Source organism: Anarhichas minor, unplaced genomic scaffold, assembly GCF_050575085.1.
Source record: "Anarhichas minor isolate MPS153535 unplaced genomic scaffold, ASM5057508v1 ptg000004l, whole genome shotgun sequence".
Taxonomy (NCBI): domain Eukaryota; kingdom Metazoa; phylum Chordata; class Actinopteri; order Perciformes; family Anarhichadidae; genus Anarhichas; species Anarhichas minor.
The window spans coordinates 7,967,511-7,984,071 of NW_027466450.1; the positions used below are offsets into that span (position 1 = coordinate 7,967,511).

Here is a 16,561-nt window from a genome sequence, read left to right on the forward strand (position 1 = left end):
GCAGCCTTTTTTTCTTTACTGTATTTGACAGGCCTGCGTCTGCTCTTCATTGTCCCCGTCTCTTATTACACCTTAAATTCCTCCATTCACAGCCCACAGTAATGTAATGTGAGTGACAGTTTGTGTAATTACTTCCTCTTTTCTTTGTTTCTGTCACTTTTTCATTTTTACTTATAAAGCCCCTCCACTCCAAGGACTCCGTGAAGCAAGCTTTCTCTCTGCGACCCAAGAGCCAGAACTGGTATAAAAGTCACAAAAATGCGTCATCCTCTTCGTCGTCGCTGTCGCATCATAAACATTCGTCGGATACGTTCAGCAGTCATTTACTGTCCCTCCCACACAGCAATGACACCAATCTGTTCCTGAACCACCACCTTAATGGAGTGATCCACAACGCAGTGCAGGATGCCCCTTTGGCCCTCATCACTAAACCCCGCAGCCAGAGCAGCACCCCCAGTAGCAAGCCCCTCCTGGTAGCCACCAGCCCTGCCTATCTCATGCCCATCAACCTGAGCACATGCACCAAGGAGATGTCCGGCAGCTCCGCTTCCCCACTTAAATCTTCAGCCTCGTCAGGTCTTGCTCACAGGCCAAGGAAGAATACCACTCCCAAGTCTCTGCATGCAGGAAAGAGCCTCGCTAAGACCAAAGCATCCTGTCCACCCGTAGACTTGGTCAGAGGCAGCGAGTCTGATATCCACAGCAGCAGGGACTCGGACGACTCTTTAGGAGATGACTTTGATGACGACGATGAAGACAACGAAGATGATATTGAGGATGAAGATTCTGGCAGTAGCCTGTCAGGTTAGATTATACAGACCTTAATTGAATAAATATATTCCATTGACAACATGTTATTGAGGTTTGGTTGTGAGCAGAATGCTAATTAGAAGATCATTTCCCCCCCCCCCCCCCCCCCCTGTGTCACGCTGGTATCCCCTGTAGAGTCGGAGAGCAATCTGGATAGCGACTCTGATGGCTCTGAGGATGATATTAAGGAGCGCAGTGAGACGGAAGCAGACAGCGATGCAGAAAGGACTCCCCTGAAACTCGCTAAAGCCTCCTTGTCTACTGAAAGGTCCTCCTCGAACCTCTCAGCCAACTGCTCCCAGCTTAACCTGAAGATCATCAAGCCTCAAAGTACCCTACTTACCCCCAACGCAGTGACCAGCTCAGGGGCACTGAGTAACCACAGCACTATATCGCCATCCTTCACGTTCGCCCCACAGCCAGGTAACAAATCTGTGTTTGTTTGAAAACCAAATACATCCCCAGCCTACAAGACGGCTTCAGTTTACAATTCAATGCAAAGAGTGGGATCATGACAAAAGTCAACATGGTATTTATTTTTTTCTACACTCACTTTCCTTATTCAGACCATCCAACCCATCAGTGGAAAAGTACGTTTATTTTCCAGTATGAAAACATGGATGCGCATCTCTCAATAGTTCAAGGTTAAAATGATCTCTGGCAGAAATTGGTTGCGTCATTGTTTTGATGGTCCCCAGCAGCGTTTGCTTTATTAACGCAGGCAGATGCTTTACACATCTGATACTGGATGAGTCACGGAGCATATTACGCTACTAACAGAGCTGGGTTCTTACTTGTCGTAATAGAGAAGTATTAATTTCCTTTTACATTTAATAATAGTAAAAGTAGAGTGTATGCAGTGAATTAATCTCAATGATGTAAAAGAAACATTTATAAAATACAGAATATAACTGTATTTCACACTATTAATACTAGTCCTGACCGTGGTGAGGCTTGTTGCTGTACAAGCCCTGGTCCTGTGTTTTGTCCTTCTCTTATGTGTCAAAAGGTCTGAATATTGTTTGTCTAATATTTGATGTTCATACATATCAGGGCATTGCTGTTGTGAACTGAGCTAACACATTCCACTGACCTGCGTGGTCATTTAAGTGAAGTCATGTGACGTTTGCCATTTCATATATAAAACGGCTATCCACAATAACTTGATGTATAACAGGGTCTCCTTTTTGTTTGATGTTTTTATATTTGCAATAATGTTTTGCCCCCTTCCTTGTTTCGTGAAGTGGATATATCTGTAAACATGGCAGGTTTGTGGATTTGCTCACGTCCTCCTGGAGGTGCGAAAAGCGCTGAGTCATTTCTCCTGTTTTCCAGGATCAGGAAAGAGGAGGAGAGTAACTGACGAGGGAGTTCTGCGGTTGCCTCTTGAGTTTGGGTGAGCTAGTGTGCATGCACTTCATGTCAAAAGAAACGCTTAAAGGTTTGACAGTCTCACCATGTTCCATTTGTCCTTACTGTTCTACTTCCTGAATTGTTTGTGTTTATGCAATTGGTGTTGTTGTAAAATGTCGGCTTACCGATGGCTGACGAGTGACCTTTCCTAAAAGGTTATCTACGGTCTTGGTGGAGCAGCCTGAGACACATAATCATCCACGGCAAATATTATCATATCTCTGGGTTTGCCACATACAACAGACAATGAATTGTGTTTCTGATCAATAAACCTTCAGTGTGAACACATTCACACCCGTAATAAAAAGGAATAAGAAACACTTCATTCTCTAAACAAATACTGTTCTTGTGCCATTGAGAACCAGATGTTTATCAGTCATCTGTAGTTGGGGCATATCACTGTGTAAATATGAAATTTTCCCAGGGTAAATACTGTAAAAAAAGCTCCACTAGAGTTCCTGATTTGAGAACAGTGACGTTTCATCAAGAGCTATATAGGAGTAGACTACAAAAAACATCCTTTTAGGGGCCTTTAAAAACTCCAGTCTTGAGCAGTAGGCAGGAAATGAAATGAGGCCCAGCACTTCAGCATCAAGGGGTTAATTGCATACAGCCTCAACACAGACATGCAACATTAGTAGCCCCCTGCCCACAAATACTGCAGCCTTGGATCAGAGCGCCTTTCATCTTCTAGGGATGTTTTTCATCAGCATGTTCGCAGGAAACAGAGGCCATAAGTCTGGATATTAACCCCTTCTCTGTGCGGGATAACCGCCGACATGTCTTGTGTATAAGCCATGGCTGCTCTCCAGCGGAGCTCATGGGAACTGAGGGGTAGCCCCACTTGGTGCTTGGCCATATAGGAGTGTGATTACTGGAAGGGTCAGAGGAAGACAAGGCCACAGGACCACACAGCTGTACAGACATCATTTACATAGTTTCTCTCCTTATTTGGTTGCTGTTGTGAACAAGAGGATGATGTGTACTGTATCTGTCCCAATAATAACACTGTTGTTGTTTTACCTCTATGGTAGTGTATGTGCTATTTTTTGCAATTTCTTTGTTTTTCAGGTGGCAGAGAGAGACCCGTATCAGGACTGTGGCGGGTCGTCTACAGGGAGAGGTTGCTTACTTTGCTCCGTGTGGGAAGAAGCTGCGTCAGTATCCTGATGTTATGAAGGTAAATCTACAATGTTTAACTTTGTCTTATTGAATGTAGCTTTAAAGCCTTACGTGATTGCATATGCTCACTGCATCAGTTAAGATGTACTTCTTTAATTAATATGCATTATTCATTTGTCTGCAGTACTTACTTCGGAATGGAATAACTGAAATCTCCCGAGACAATTTCAGCTTCAGTACAAAAATTCAAGTTGGTGACTTCTACGAAGCCAGAGAAGGACCGGAGGTAATTGTTTCTACTTCTTTTTGTGTTCAATAATTAATGTCATCGCTGAAGGATGTCGACATTGATTATGAACAAATGTGTAATTCAATCACAGATGGGAAAAGTAAAATAATGTATAATGTAATATATTTTATTATTTTATGAAATGGAAAAAGTTATTTGAAATATGTTTTAAGCATGAAGAACAGTACCGCTGTTGTCTAAATGCATGATGCATTCTGAGGCATGTAGCGTACTCCCTACACAGCCTCAACGCTGTAGCTTTAAGTACTTAAGCCAGTCAACATGAAAATCCATAAATGAAAGCATTGGGCAGATAATCAGGCAAGCCATTTTTGTTTGGTTTGTTGGTTTTAATATGTATTTCTTCTCCGTCTGACAAACCCAGGGTTTACAGTGGTTCTTGCTGGCAGAGGAGGAGATCGCTCCCAGTATCATAGCGATGGATGGGAGGCGCAGCCGTTGCACACGGTCTGAGCGGCAGTCGATTGGTGATGACACTGGGGACAGCAGGTGGAAGACCCATCCTCTTCATATTGATGAAAATAACTTCCACGATGTCAGTGATGCGAAGCTGCTACGCAAACTGGAGGCTCAAGGTCAGTTAACATCCCAGAAGACTGTCAGCAGCACCTGGTCAAGAGAAAATCAACCATGAAACACAAACAACTATCATTTATGGTTATTTGGGGTGTTTATCTTTTTTTGTGAGGACAGTAAGCCAACTGGTGATAAAGTGATCGCTTCATTATATTTCCAGCTAAGCTTCAAAGGAGTTTAATAGTTTATGTAGAGCTCATTAGCAGAACCATTCCCAACAATGTAAAATATCACTGGTGAATGTTTTGTCGTCATATCCTTAAAATCAAGCTGTAATGGGTTCTTTCTAGAATCACACATGATAGAAACCATCTAGGAAGAGACAGCGATATTGATTTATCAATGGGCCACGATGTCATTATTGCACGTAAACACAGTAGCTTGTTGCAAAAACTCTTAGCACTTTCTTTGGAGGTTGTTCAGAGGAATTTTGGGAATTTGAATAGGGTCTGTGATTTCATTAACATATGTCATTATGTTGCAGAAATAGCTCGACAGGCAGCTCAGATCAAAATGATGAGGAAACTTGAGAAGCAGGCCATGGCACAAGCAGCCAAGGAGGCAAGGAAGCAGCGAGGTAAACACCTTAATCACAAGTCACACTTGCATCACAATGCTGTGTGCAAGCCTAATTTGTCTGTGTCTTCCAGCAAAAATGGCCGCAGAGGAGAGACGGAAAAAGAGGGAGCAGATGAAGATTGTTAAACAGCAAGTAAGGACTTTCCTTTTCATGCATTGTTTAATTTTCCGTGCAAAGCTTAATAACCATCTGCAGCTTCTCTGTTCATAAAAAAAAAAAAAGGTTTTAAGCTCAGTCAAATTGCTTTTAAAATTCTGCAAGGAAGTTGCTATCCTTCTAAATGCTGCACCTTTCCTGTCTGCAAAGACCCACTGTACTTCTTCACCCCCCCCCCCCCCTCCGCCACTCTATGACATGCATGACTTAACAGTTAATTCATTTGATCTTGCCCTCATCCTTTTACCAGGAGAAGATCAAGCGCATTCAGCAAATTCGTATGGAGAAAGAACTCCGTGCACAGCAAATTCTCGAGGTTCGTCCTGAAAGTTATTGCAGAAACATTCTAAAACACTTCCTTTCTGCTGTTGATAGGATTTTTTTAATTTATTTTTTTTAAACCCAACCAAAGGCTATTCCTAAATTATGTGGCCCCACTTTTAGTCACATCCAGTGGGTACATGTGACTAATGCCTAATTGGTTTTTTGAAAAAGTGCCATTGAATATGAAAATCTCCTCAAACCGTGATGGAGCTTAATACAAAATACAGTATTTCATTAAGTAAGAGGTGGCCCAGAGTTTACCAGGGCCAGGTGAAATACCTATTTTGCATTCTCCCACTAATAGCAGCTGTGAAGTATTTTAGCTTTTATAAATCAAATTTTAGTTGACACGCTTGGCAAGCAGCTCTTAACAGGATTTCGTTGTGGCTGTAATTACTGATAGAATTTTGCTAAATTTATTCTCGCTGCCTGCTGGTGTTTCATAATAACTGCAACCATTTTGTCTTTCACTGTTAATGGGAGGACATAATCATCTCATTGCACAGGAATTCAATATGTTAGATGTGACCTTATCAGTGAGCCGCGCTGACTATTAAGCTTTCTGTGGAACATTTTCCATTGAAAAAAAGAAACAATCTAGCAAACATATACATAATGTTAAGAGCAAAACTTAATTCGTTTATTATATACATTTAAGATCATTTAAGTCTTTTTTTTTATTATTTTCACTTGATGATGAAAATGATCTTAATTCAATTTTCATTAATCAGAGTTTACTGCCCCAATAAAATGTTTATTCATTCAAAGTTTTTCCATGGCGTATGTACTGTATGTCTTTTTAAATACATCTATTGTTTCTCCTTGTGTACAGGCAAAAAGAAGGAAGAAAGAAGAAGCAGCCAATGCCAAAATAATGGAGGCTGAGAAGCGAAACAAGGTGCGCCAGATGAGCATGCTCCCTCGTTCAGCTGACTCCCATTCTTTTTCCCTTACTTGTCTGCACTATGATGTTTTTGCTCCATTGAGCTGCTCGTCAGTGCGAAAGATATTTTCCTTGCGTTAGTTAAACACTGTGATAAAAAGAGGTTTGATCATCTCCTTGCGTTCCACATGGATCTGTGAAATGTTTTCAACCAATGAAGTCTAGGGGCCGGGAAATTTAGCATGATGTTGTTCAGTAAAGTATGTATACGCCTTTTCCAATTATGTCATTTTTTGTGTATATGTTTTAGTTTGTAATTGACTTTATCTTTTTTTGTTAAAGGAGAAGGAGATACGGAGACTCCAAGCCGTCATACTGAAGCACCAGGTATTTATTTTAATTTTTTATTATTATCAAGACCAAATTATTTTTAAAGCCATTCTTACTCTGTGTTTAAACTCAATGTCTTGGAGATGGTCTCTAAACTAAAGATCATTTTCCGTAGCCGAATGGAATTATTTTGTACAAAGCATCTTATCAAATTATGCTGTGAGGTTCTCATGGGTGTATTTTTTTCTTTGAGTTTACTATCGTTTGGATTTTTTCTGGCATTTATTTTCTTGTGTGATTTTCTATTTCTTAATACTTTGCAAACTCTTTCTACCAGGAGTTGGAGAGACATAGACTAGATATGGTATGGGTATGTTTGTTTCTGTACATTTAACAACCTATTGTGAACGTGTTGTGATAAATGGTTCCCATCAAAGTGTAGCATTGGCTGCAGTCATACTACATCCCTTCTGCATGGCTTTTCCAGAACAGTGCGCTCCATACGTCTGCGCTATTTGTCTCTCAAAGAAAACACATCCATTATCTGGCCAATACGATTAAAAACAGAAAGTATAACCGGCGTGCAAAGCACTGCGATAGCCTAAAGGAACACCAACTTCCTATTACATTTTTTTTGTTTTGAATTGAATAAATGTAGGTCCTCAAAATCATTTTACTCTAAAGCACGTGAGCCAAATTTCGAATCTATTTTATCGCCTGAGAAAAATCAACATACACTTCTTGCCAGGGATTTACATCACTGAGGTAATGGAAACCAAATTCTTGCTTTTCCTCATTGGAGATTTGAATGTTTTATCATGGTTGTTCATTGGCGTCATTAAATGAGGCAATGATGGCATAGATGGACTCTACACTTTAGTTTTCACAGTAAATAAAGAGTTGGAAGTATAATCATTTTTAATTTAATCTCCAGCATAGTTTTCTTTCAACATTGTTCATTAATGATGTGCTTTGCTTTGTCACTGTAACACTTAATATTTGCAGCTTATACGTCTAAACCTCTTGGCCTGTATCTTTCAGTCTGCCTTCTTGCTGACATGCTCGGATTAATCATGGCTGTGTCTAACTTATGCTTTGTGTGTGCATCACTACCCGCGATGTAGCTTTTTCGTCTATCATTGTGCTCCGTTTGGTTTACCTGTTGTGTGTTTTTTTTTACACTTTACGTACGGTGCAATGTGCAACATTTTGAACTGTGACAAATGGTGATCTGTGTTTCTTCTTCTACTGTGCATGTACTAGGTGTTCGTACTGTGTAATGCATACATGAGCCATTTTCCAATTCAAATAATACTATGAACAGGAAAAAAACTATGTGTCTGTGCTCTGCCAGGAGAGGGAAAGACGCCGGCAGCACATGATGCTCATGAAGGCTGTGGACGCCCGTAAGAAGGCAGAGGTGGGTAACGCCTGATCCGCTCACATCCCCACTCCTCTGTTCTGCTACACTGTTTTCATCTTAGTAATTTTATTATTTTTGATGATTCAACAGTGTGGTAATTGAGGTCATTGTTTGTGTGTTCCACCCACTGTAATTCCGAGCACAACAGTCAGCAGCAGTATCACTAATACTCTCTCTCGGCTGTAGGAGAAAGCGCGTCTGAAGAAAGAGAAGAAGGATGAGAAACGGTTAAACAAGGAGAGGAAACTGCAGCTCAGAAGACTGGAACTTGAAAAGGCGAAGGAGCTGAAGAAACCAAATGAAGACATGTGCTTAGCAGATCATAAGGTATCCACACAGAATGAGAGTCCATGTGTGTCAGCATGGATAGTCTCCATCTGTGGAATAGGTATGTGCGGAAAAGATTGGATTTTCCGACAGCAAGGGGATTTCACTGTAGGAGCTATAGGCATGGAGATTAGAAAAGCTCTTTGACAAATTTATGGTTTCATTGTTTCACTATCTGATCTACCAAAATAGATGTGCAATATCACTGAAAGCATCTGGAATAGATTAAAAAGAAAGCACGTTTAAGTTAAAATACTGCCACCAAGTGGCTACTGGTGCCATAACACCAACTACAGTATTACTGATCTGCTACTTGTAATCAAAGAATTCTGGGCTTTATTCATGAGATTTATTTAACAGGACTTGACAGACAAACTAGTCTGAAACAAGTAATGCTGGAAAAGTTTTCCAACTTAGTCTTTAGGATCTTTTGGACACTTCTCTCACATAAGCTGAATTTTAAATTGTCTTAATTCTTTGTGTGCAGGAACTAGAGATACGTTAATGAGAGATGATAAATATTACGTATTTTATTTTTTAAACCTTGTTTTTATTACTCTGCAGCCACTTCCAGAGTTGTCCCGGATCCCTGGTCTGGTCTTACCGGGTAGTACCTTCTCTGAATGCCTGATGGTGCTGCAGTTTCTGCGCAGCTTTGGGAAGGTGCTGAGGCTAGACACAAATCCAAACATGCTTAACCTAAGAGACCTTCAAGAGGGGTTGCTCAACACTGGGGACAGTATGGGCAAGGTGCAGGACCTGCTGGTGAACATGCTCTCCGTCGTTGTGTGTGATCCTGGTATACCTGCAGGTCACAAGGTGAGACTTTGTTGTTGAAGTGCAAATGGTTCCCGTTCTGTAATTTGCATGTGTACCGTATGTGCACAGATACAGAAAAAAAGCACACACCTGCTATACATATTAAGCCAAAATTTGCATTCCCCAAAGCTATTTGTCCATGCTGTGCCGTAGGGTGCAATCATGTCTTTACCTTAAAATGCATTATTACATCTAGTCGTATTAAGAGGCTGTCCCAGGCTGTGTGTACATTCAGTGAGACTGTCAACTAAAATATCATGTTTCATAATATCTGAACATCCTAAATGTGTCCAAGACACATCCCAGCGGTCACTCAAGCACTTAACGTTAATTACTTTACAAAAAGATAATTGCTCAAAAGGATAGTGTTTCTCATTGCGCTCTTAGGGGCTAAACCCGTCACCTGTGCCCTGCTCTCATGGGTTACAGTATATAAAAAGATAGTGTTGTTGTTTGTTTAACACCACTGAACTCCCTTTTTTTTTAAACACCCTATTTCTCTCAGCATAAGACCGCCTTGGGGGACCACCTGACTAATGTGGGGATCAACCGAGACAACGTGTCCGAGATCCTGCAGATCTACATGGAGGGTCACTGTGAGCAGACGGAGCTGGCTGCTCTGGCCCTCAGCCTCAGGACCAAAGCGTTTCAGGCCCACAGCCCGTCACAGAAGGCCTCCATGCTAGCATTCTTAGTCAACGAGCTCTGCTGCAGTAAGGCTGTGATCAGGTGAGGCTATTTCTTTGATTTAGCTATTTATCGAATAAAGCTACGATTTTATTTTTATTTTTTGTAGCACACTAATGTTAATGAACTAAACTAACATTAAAATAAATCCTGGGCATTCAAACTACATGTCATAAATTTTTCAGTAGTACTGGTAACGCCACAGCAGTGTGGCGCAAAGACATCATACTCTTTTTGTAATGCAAAAAAGGTCACAGAACCATCTGTGTAAATATCGTCTGATACTTTTACAGTGAGATCGACAGAAACATAGATCACATTACCAACCTGAGGAAGGATAAGTGGGTTGTCGAGGGAAAACTTCGCAAGTGAGTAATATGCATGATCTAAGCTGCTATTCAAAGACTCTCTGCTTACACATTTTCTGAATGAGATGGTGATGCTGAAATAATCTGGGTTTCTCAACTAGTCTGAATGTCCATTTTTGTCTTCAAAGACTGAGGAGCATCCACGCCAAGAAGACGGGGAAAAGGGACAGCGGTGTGGGGGGAGAGGACAGCCACACCTTTGTCATCCCCGCTGCCAGAAACAAATGCAAGAGGAAAGAAGGGGACAGTGAGGAGGAAGAGGACGAGGATGACACCAGTGAAGACCAAGGAGAGGACGACGACGACGAGGAAGAAGAATTGGGGGGGAGGAAGGGGAAGAAAGCGGAGATATGTGAAGAGGAGGTCAGTGACAGCATGGTGCTTTTACTGGAGCGGCTTAAATCAGTGTTTGTTATAGTAAAGGTCAGCCGGTCCACTGGCCTCATGCTAATGAGATCTTTTCATCTAGGACGACAGTGTACACTCAGCCAGCACGGAGGAGCTGGAGAAACAGATGGAGAAAACATACAAGGTAGATTCAACCCTATGAGACTATTTGTTCTCAGGTTTAGTACATCAATGAATTCAATACCGCATATTTCAACCTGCTGTACTCTCTGTCTCTCTCTAGCAACAGAGTCAGATCAGACAGAAGTTATTTGACTCATCTCACTCACTGCGCTCCATGACGGTTGGACAGGACCGCTACAGGAGACGTTACTGGGTCCTTCCGCAGTGTAGCGGCGTCTTTGTGGAGGGCATGGAGAGCGGTGAAGGTGCAAACCAAAACGGAGAGCTCAGATTTTGTTCACTTTAGTCCTTGTTCACCACCATGTACAGGATAGAATTTTTTTTGTGCACTTGTGCTGAGGTTACCTTTTCATGTTGTTCAGGTTATGAAGAGACTGAGAAAGAGAGGAAGAGACAGAGGACTGCTGCGGTGATCCGTGTAAAAGAAGAACAGCTGGAAGAGACAAAGAAGCCAGTCGTCTCCAGCCCAGCACAGAGCACAGACGGCGATACAACCACACCGGAGGGCCAGCAGGACAAGCACAGTCTCAATCTGTTCCTCCAGAAACCCGGCTCCTTCTCAAAGCTCAGCAAACTCCTTGAAGTAGCCAAAATGGCTCGAGATTCTGACATCAACTCTCACTGCAGTCGTTCTGCTAAAGTCCCTACCACTGCATCTTATCCCTCATATCCTACCTCTCAGGCAGCTACTAGTCAGCAGGGACTGATGGATAAACCAGATACTTCAGTGCTGTCTCTGCGTAGTGCCCCCCTGCTCAGTAATCCCTGGATAACCTGCAGCCCTCAGTCTATCTTTCATGAGGACCAGCTCTCCAAGATGCTGATGGAAAAGAGCAACCAGTGGTTTAGCCTCTTGCCTCGCTCTCCTTGTGACGAGTCCTCGTTCACCTCAGGCTCCAGCCCTCCAGACTCCTCCTCTCCCCTACAGACCGTCAGCACCGAATCCCCCTCCCCCGAGCCCCTACCTACAGCCAGTTCCAGTGCTCCTGGGATCAGTAACATTCAACCTTCTGTCTCTCAGGTTGGTTGATGGCAATAATCTCAGTCACAATTATTTCAGATCACGCTGTTCTTTTTTCTTTTTTTTTTTAGAACACGAGTTGGAGTCATGTATGTGGAAGTAAAGTTTGATCATAATTTAAAGTGTGTGTATTTTTCCCCCTCAGCAAGTAAAGTCTGGCATTCATCAAAGCCGGCTGACATGGTGCGACGTGTCCAGCGCAGCGACAAGTCCCAGCATGCCCTTCTCTGGTGCTTCTCTACCCCCAATGCTGGATCTGGCCTCCCAACATGCGGAGGTTAATGGCAAAAAGGTCTTCTTCCTGGCAAATCACAACTCGGACAACAAGAGTGAGACCCCGGAGCGACAGAGTGACAAGCCCGAGTGTGCCTCGTTCCCTGCTGTGGAAGTGGCCAAGACCCAGGACTACCCTAGTCCTCAGCCCATCCCTGAGGGTACGAATGGCTCACTGCCAGTATGCACGAGTCAAATATGCTGGAGTATTTACTGCCCAGACAGACGGCCACTCAGTAATACAACTTCTCTATGTTGCTGGAAATTAAACAATTTTGTGACAAGTTTTAAAATTGTGTGTGTGTGTGTTGGCAGAGATGCTGTGTGGCTGGTGGAGGGTGGCAGACATGGAGGGACTGCACAGTCTGGTCAAGGCCCTCCATAGCCGAGGCATCAGAGAGAAGGCCTTGCAGAAACAGATCCAAAAACATATGGAGTATACGAACCAGCTCTGTGCCAATAGCAAGGACGGTTAGTCCACATTTCCCCTGCTCTCTTTACAACAACAGACATGCAGTGATATAAAAATATATTATTGGCATTTGGTCGATTTACATTGAATATAATAAGTTTGCTTTAATAAGTAGATAGTAGTTTGTAATTTCTGTTTGTATCTGTGGTGGTAGCGATTGATGTGGCAGAGCTGGAGAAGGGGGAGTTGCGTGAGGAGACGGTGGAGGGTTGGTGTGTTGAGGAGCAGGCCATGGAGGTGGACATCAGCCTGCTGCAGCAAGTCGAGGGTCTGGAGAGGAAAGTCATATCTGCCAGCCTGCAGGTCAAGGTTTGTGCAAATGAGCATCCTACTCTTTCATCTTCATACAGCCCATATGGCTAATAAAACACTGGTTTTATTCAAATTTTTCACGAGTAATTCTCCAACGTATGCTTGTCCTTGTGTCAGTGTCCTCACTTTGTCTTGATATTAATTACTGTGTCATCAAATGTAACAATGTCTCCCTCAGGGTTGGATGCATCCCGAGCCCCAGTCGGAGAGGGAGGATCTGGTCTACCACGAGCACAAGCTCTTTGCTTCCCCTGCTCCAGAGAAGAAAGGACAGAGAGAAACCAGCCAGGACGAACTCCCTGGCACGGTGGTGCGACGGCCCGACAATCCCCTTGATATAGCCGTCATCAGGCTGGCAGAGCTGGAGAGGAACATCGAGCGAAGGTACTGAGAGAGAGAGAGAACAAGACCCTCTAAGTACAACCTTTCAGATCAGACTGGATAACGTACCTGCACCACACCATCCTCTAGTGGTGATGGTGAAGGGAAGGTTCATCCCACACAGATTCAATACACTGCTTGTGAAACCAGGCTTAATGGCTTTTATCATTCAGTTTGATAATGTGATCTCTGTGATCTCAAAACAGCGAGGAGGAGGCGGCACCGGGGATGAGGTTGTGGCGTAAAGCCCTCGGTGAAGTCCGCAGCTCAGCTCAGCTGTCACTCTGCATTCAGCAGCTGCAGAAATCCATTGCCTGGGAACGATCCATCATGAAAGTGGTTAGTGACACACTCTCTCCCATAATCACAGATTGTATAAATTATTGGTTTATAGATTTTTTTTTTTTTTTTTTTTTTAAGTACATAAACCTCTTGAAAGCAACCAAAGATAACACAATAAATCTGCACAGCAGCATTGTTGTTCGGAAAAAGGTGAAAAGAAAAGAAATAGCAGCATCAATTTACAATACATCATTACGAGGCAGCAACCATATCGGATTACAATCGGTAACAAATCAACATCGTCCAATGTGCCTGGCTGCAATGACATGCATTAAAAACTACAGTTTTCATTGTGATGTATCTCAGGTTGTATTCACGGCTACACTTTGTTGTTTCCAGCACTGCCAGCTCTGTCAAAAGGGGGATAATGAAGAACTGCTCTTACTCTGTGATGGATGTGACAAAGGCTGCCACACTTACTGCCAGAAACCCAAGATCACTACAGTACCTGACGGCGACTGGTTTTGTCCCACTTGTGTAGCAAAGGTACACCAGCATGCCCTAATTGTTTATTCCACTGTTACAGTAGATCAAATTTATTAAATGACAACGTAGATGTATCGCATGTACACATCCAGTTAATTGATTTGATTATATGTTTTCTTTGTCTCTTCACCGGTCTCCTGTGTGTTTTGTCATTCAGGGGAGTGGTCAATCCCCCTGGAGTAGGAAGCAGCAGAGCCGAACAGCTGGAGGAGGGAAGAAAGGCAGCGAGGTAAAACGAAACAGTAGGCCATCTGTGGTAGGAGAGCTCATCAAAGACGAGGCTGCCAGCAGCAACAGCAGCGTGCCAAAGAAAGGTACCAAGGAGTTCAAAAAGAGGAAAGGAGACGACAGCCCCCCTTGCTCCCAGGCCAGGCACGGCAGCCCCGTCTCCTGTGTGAAAAAAGCCAAAACGACCAAAGAGAGCAACACAAATGGACTGACGATGTGCCGGTACGCATGATCATGTACTCGCTGCATGCATAGCGACATTTACTTTACCTCTTCTCATTCTCCTCTGGAAGTCATGAACGTTTGACAATCAAAACATCCTTTTTAAAATGTTTATTTTCACTTGTTCTCTCCAGAGTGCTGCTGGATGAGCTGGAGGCCCAACGGGACGCTTGGCCCTTCCTCACGCCCGTCAACCAGAAAGCCGTCCCTGGATACAGGAAGGTCATCAGAAGGCCCATGGACTTCTCCACCATCAGAGAAAAGCTCACCAACAACCAGTATGTGTGTTACTGTCACAATGTTTGCTTTTAAGTAGACATATGTGTGTTTTCCATGTGCATATACTCTTATGTATTTCACAATTTTTCATTTGTTGCTGCATATACATAAAAAATAAAAACAACCTTTTCTAACGATTACAGGTACTTGAATTTGGAAACTTTCATCGTTGACGTGAACCTGGTTTTTGACAACTGTGAAAAATTTAACGAAGATGATTCCGAAATAGGACGAGCCGGCCACAGCATGAGGACATTTTTTGACAAACGATGGACCGAACTGCTGGAGTAGCCGTTTGCCGTGTGGACTTTCAATGCTACTCTCTACATAGCATACTTCATCTTTGGTGTTGGAGGCCTTCTCATCACCTGTGACACTAAATCAATAAATAAGTTATAATACCACTGACGTGCAATGTGATGGGGAAAAGAATTCTCCTGCTGAGAAAACACACTTCATGGATTAATATCTTTAAAGTACAATACTGTTTTCTTTATCAGAATGCACTGACTCTTGGGCTCAATATTGTATTTGGGCCTTTCTACTTTGGGGATTTCCACAGTAAATATGCCTTTTGCTTCCTTGTTTTTTATCATCAGTACTTTAGTTTAGTGTGAATGTGTGTATTTATTTTCTCAAGTATTTATGTTACAGTCAGTCTTTTCTAAAAACAAAAAAAGCAGGACATTGGCAAAACAGCTTTAAAAAAAAAATCAAAAGATTGTTTTATGAACTATTAATAAACTAGCCAATCAAAAAACAAAAGAATTGTTTACAGCTCTTTGACTATATGGTGCCAGAGCAGTACTGCTGTTAATTGTGTAAAATACCAGGAGGTATTACTATCACTCTTTCAAGTCGTATTTCTAACGTGTATAGAGTGTACATACAGTACAGTCTTGTTCAAATATTGTTAATGCATAAGGATGATTGTAGCACTTCATATGTCTTATACTGTGCTCTGCCTGTGCTGAATATCGGCTCAAACACTGGTCTCCTCAGTATTGTAGTGCCTGACCTCTGACCTCTAAACAGTGTGTGGAGTGTGCTTTTTTTCTATTTTCTGTGCGTGTACTGTTTGTGTGTTCTGCACAATATACTGTAGGAAACCCTTACACAAAAGCTAATATTCTTTAGAGCTTCTCCTCTGAAAACAATTGATGTGGTGCATATAGTGTGTTTCATCTCCAAGCGTTTCCTTCAAGCCAGTCTCAGAAATCCCGCGGACAGACGTAGAACCTGCAGTGGGCTTTAATCCAGCTGTGAGTCAGACAGAGTCACGGTCCAGCGGAGGCATCTCCAGACAGCTGAAGTCAGAAGACTTGAAGTAACTGTATTTTATTATGAATATTGTGAAATGAGTAGCGACTTTTGTGGGAATATTATTTTTGAATAGTGAGTGTGTGGCACAGATGAAATAAACCTGTTTTTCCAAAATAACACTTTTGGGCCCTCACTGTCTTCCCTATTGATTCAGAGTAAGTCTAATTTTGATAATCTTGCCATTTTTTTGAATCATATATTTAATTTGAAACATTTGTATTTGGTTGAAATGGTGTGAAATGGAGTTAATGCATTGTTTTATTTGTCAATAGTGGAATGTCACAAAGTAAATTTTCTCAGAAATGCACTTGTGTAAAACGTTGGCGTACGTGTACTTTATTATTTCCATATTTTGATGCTTTACACTTCAGGGGAGAATATACTGAACTCCACTTCATTTATTTCACAGGTATACTGTAGTAACTAGGTACTTTCACGCAAAACACAACACATTAAATATGCAGCAATAGATAAAGCTACCCAGCACAATAAAGTAGGACAAAGTAGCTCCAGCTCGAACAGCTACAATATCAAATGCTGCAGAATTCGTCAATAATTATAAT

General features: G+C 42.3%; 1 protein-coding gene across 4 annotated transcripts in view; it reads left to right on the forward strand.

The window, feature by feature from the left end:
* The window catches only part of baz2bb (bromodomain adjacent to zinc finger domain, 2Bb), a 50,801-nt gene extending 34,496 nt beyond the window's left edge, over positions 1–16,305 (forward strand). For 2 of the 4 annotated variants that reach the window (XM_076108145.1, XM_076108140.1), the window contains exons 10-39: positions 180–804; positions 946–1,233; positions 2,146–2,206; positions 3,295–3,403; positions 3,530–3,631; positions 4,020–4,230; positions 4,716–4,808; positions 4,882–4,943; positions 5,218–5,283; positions 6,124–6,189; positions 6,517–6,561; positions 6,842–6,874; positions 7,859–7,924; positions 8,114–8,254; positions 8,819–9,073; positions 9,579–9,802; positions 10,054–10,128; positions 10,257–10,491; positions 10,598–10,660; positions 10,760–10,904; positions 11,022–11,680; positions 11,826–12,114; positions 12,269–12,424; positions 12,580–12,734; positions 12,916–13,121; positions 13,325–13,457; positions 13,800–13,946; positions 14,104–14,396; positions 14,531–14,674; positions 14,819–16,305. In XM_076108145.1, coding sequence (XP_075964260.1) covers positions 180–804; positions 946–1,233; positions 2,146–2,206; positions 3,295–3,403; positions 3,530–3,631; positions 4,020–4,230; positions 4,716–4,808; positions 4,882–4,943; positions 5,218–5,283; positions 6,124–6,189; positions 6,517–6,561; positions 6,842–6,874; positions 7,859–7,924; positions 8,114–8,254; positions 8,819–9,073; positions 9,579–9,802; positions 10,054–10,128; positions 10,257–10,491; positions 10,598–10,660; positions 10,760–10,904; positions 11,022–11,680; positions 11,826–12,114; positions 12,269–12,424; positions 12,580–12,734; positions 12,916–13,121; positions 13,325–13,457; positions 13,800–13,946; positions 14,104–14,396; positions 14,531–14,674; positions 14,819–14,966 — 5,295 coding nt within the window. In that variant the 3' untranslated portion in view covers positions 14,967–16,305. The remainder of the gene's footprint in view (positions 1–179; positions 805–945; positions 1,234–2,145; positions 2,207–3,294; positions 3,404–3,529; positions 3,632–4,019; positions 4,231–4,715; positions 4,809–4,881; positions 4,944–5,217; positions 5,284–6,123; positions 6,190–6,516; positions 6,562–6,841; positions 6,875–7,858; positions 7,925–8,113; positions 8,255–8,818; positions 9,074–9,578; positions 9,803–10,053; positions 10,129–10,256; positions 10,492–10,597; positions 10,661–10,759; positions 10,905–11,021; positions 11,681–11,825; positions 12,115–12,268; positions 12,425–12,579; positions 12,735–12,915; positions 13,122–13,324; positions 13,458–13,799; positions 13,947–14,103; positions 14,397–14,530; positions 14,675–14,818) is intronic. The other 2 variants (XM_076108151.1, XM_076108159.1) reach the window with 2 other exon arrangements.
* Positions 16,306–16,561: the final 256 nt, after the last annotated feature.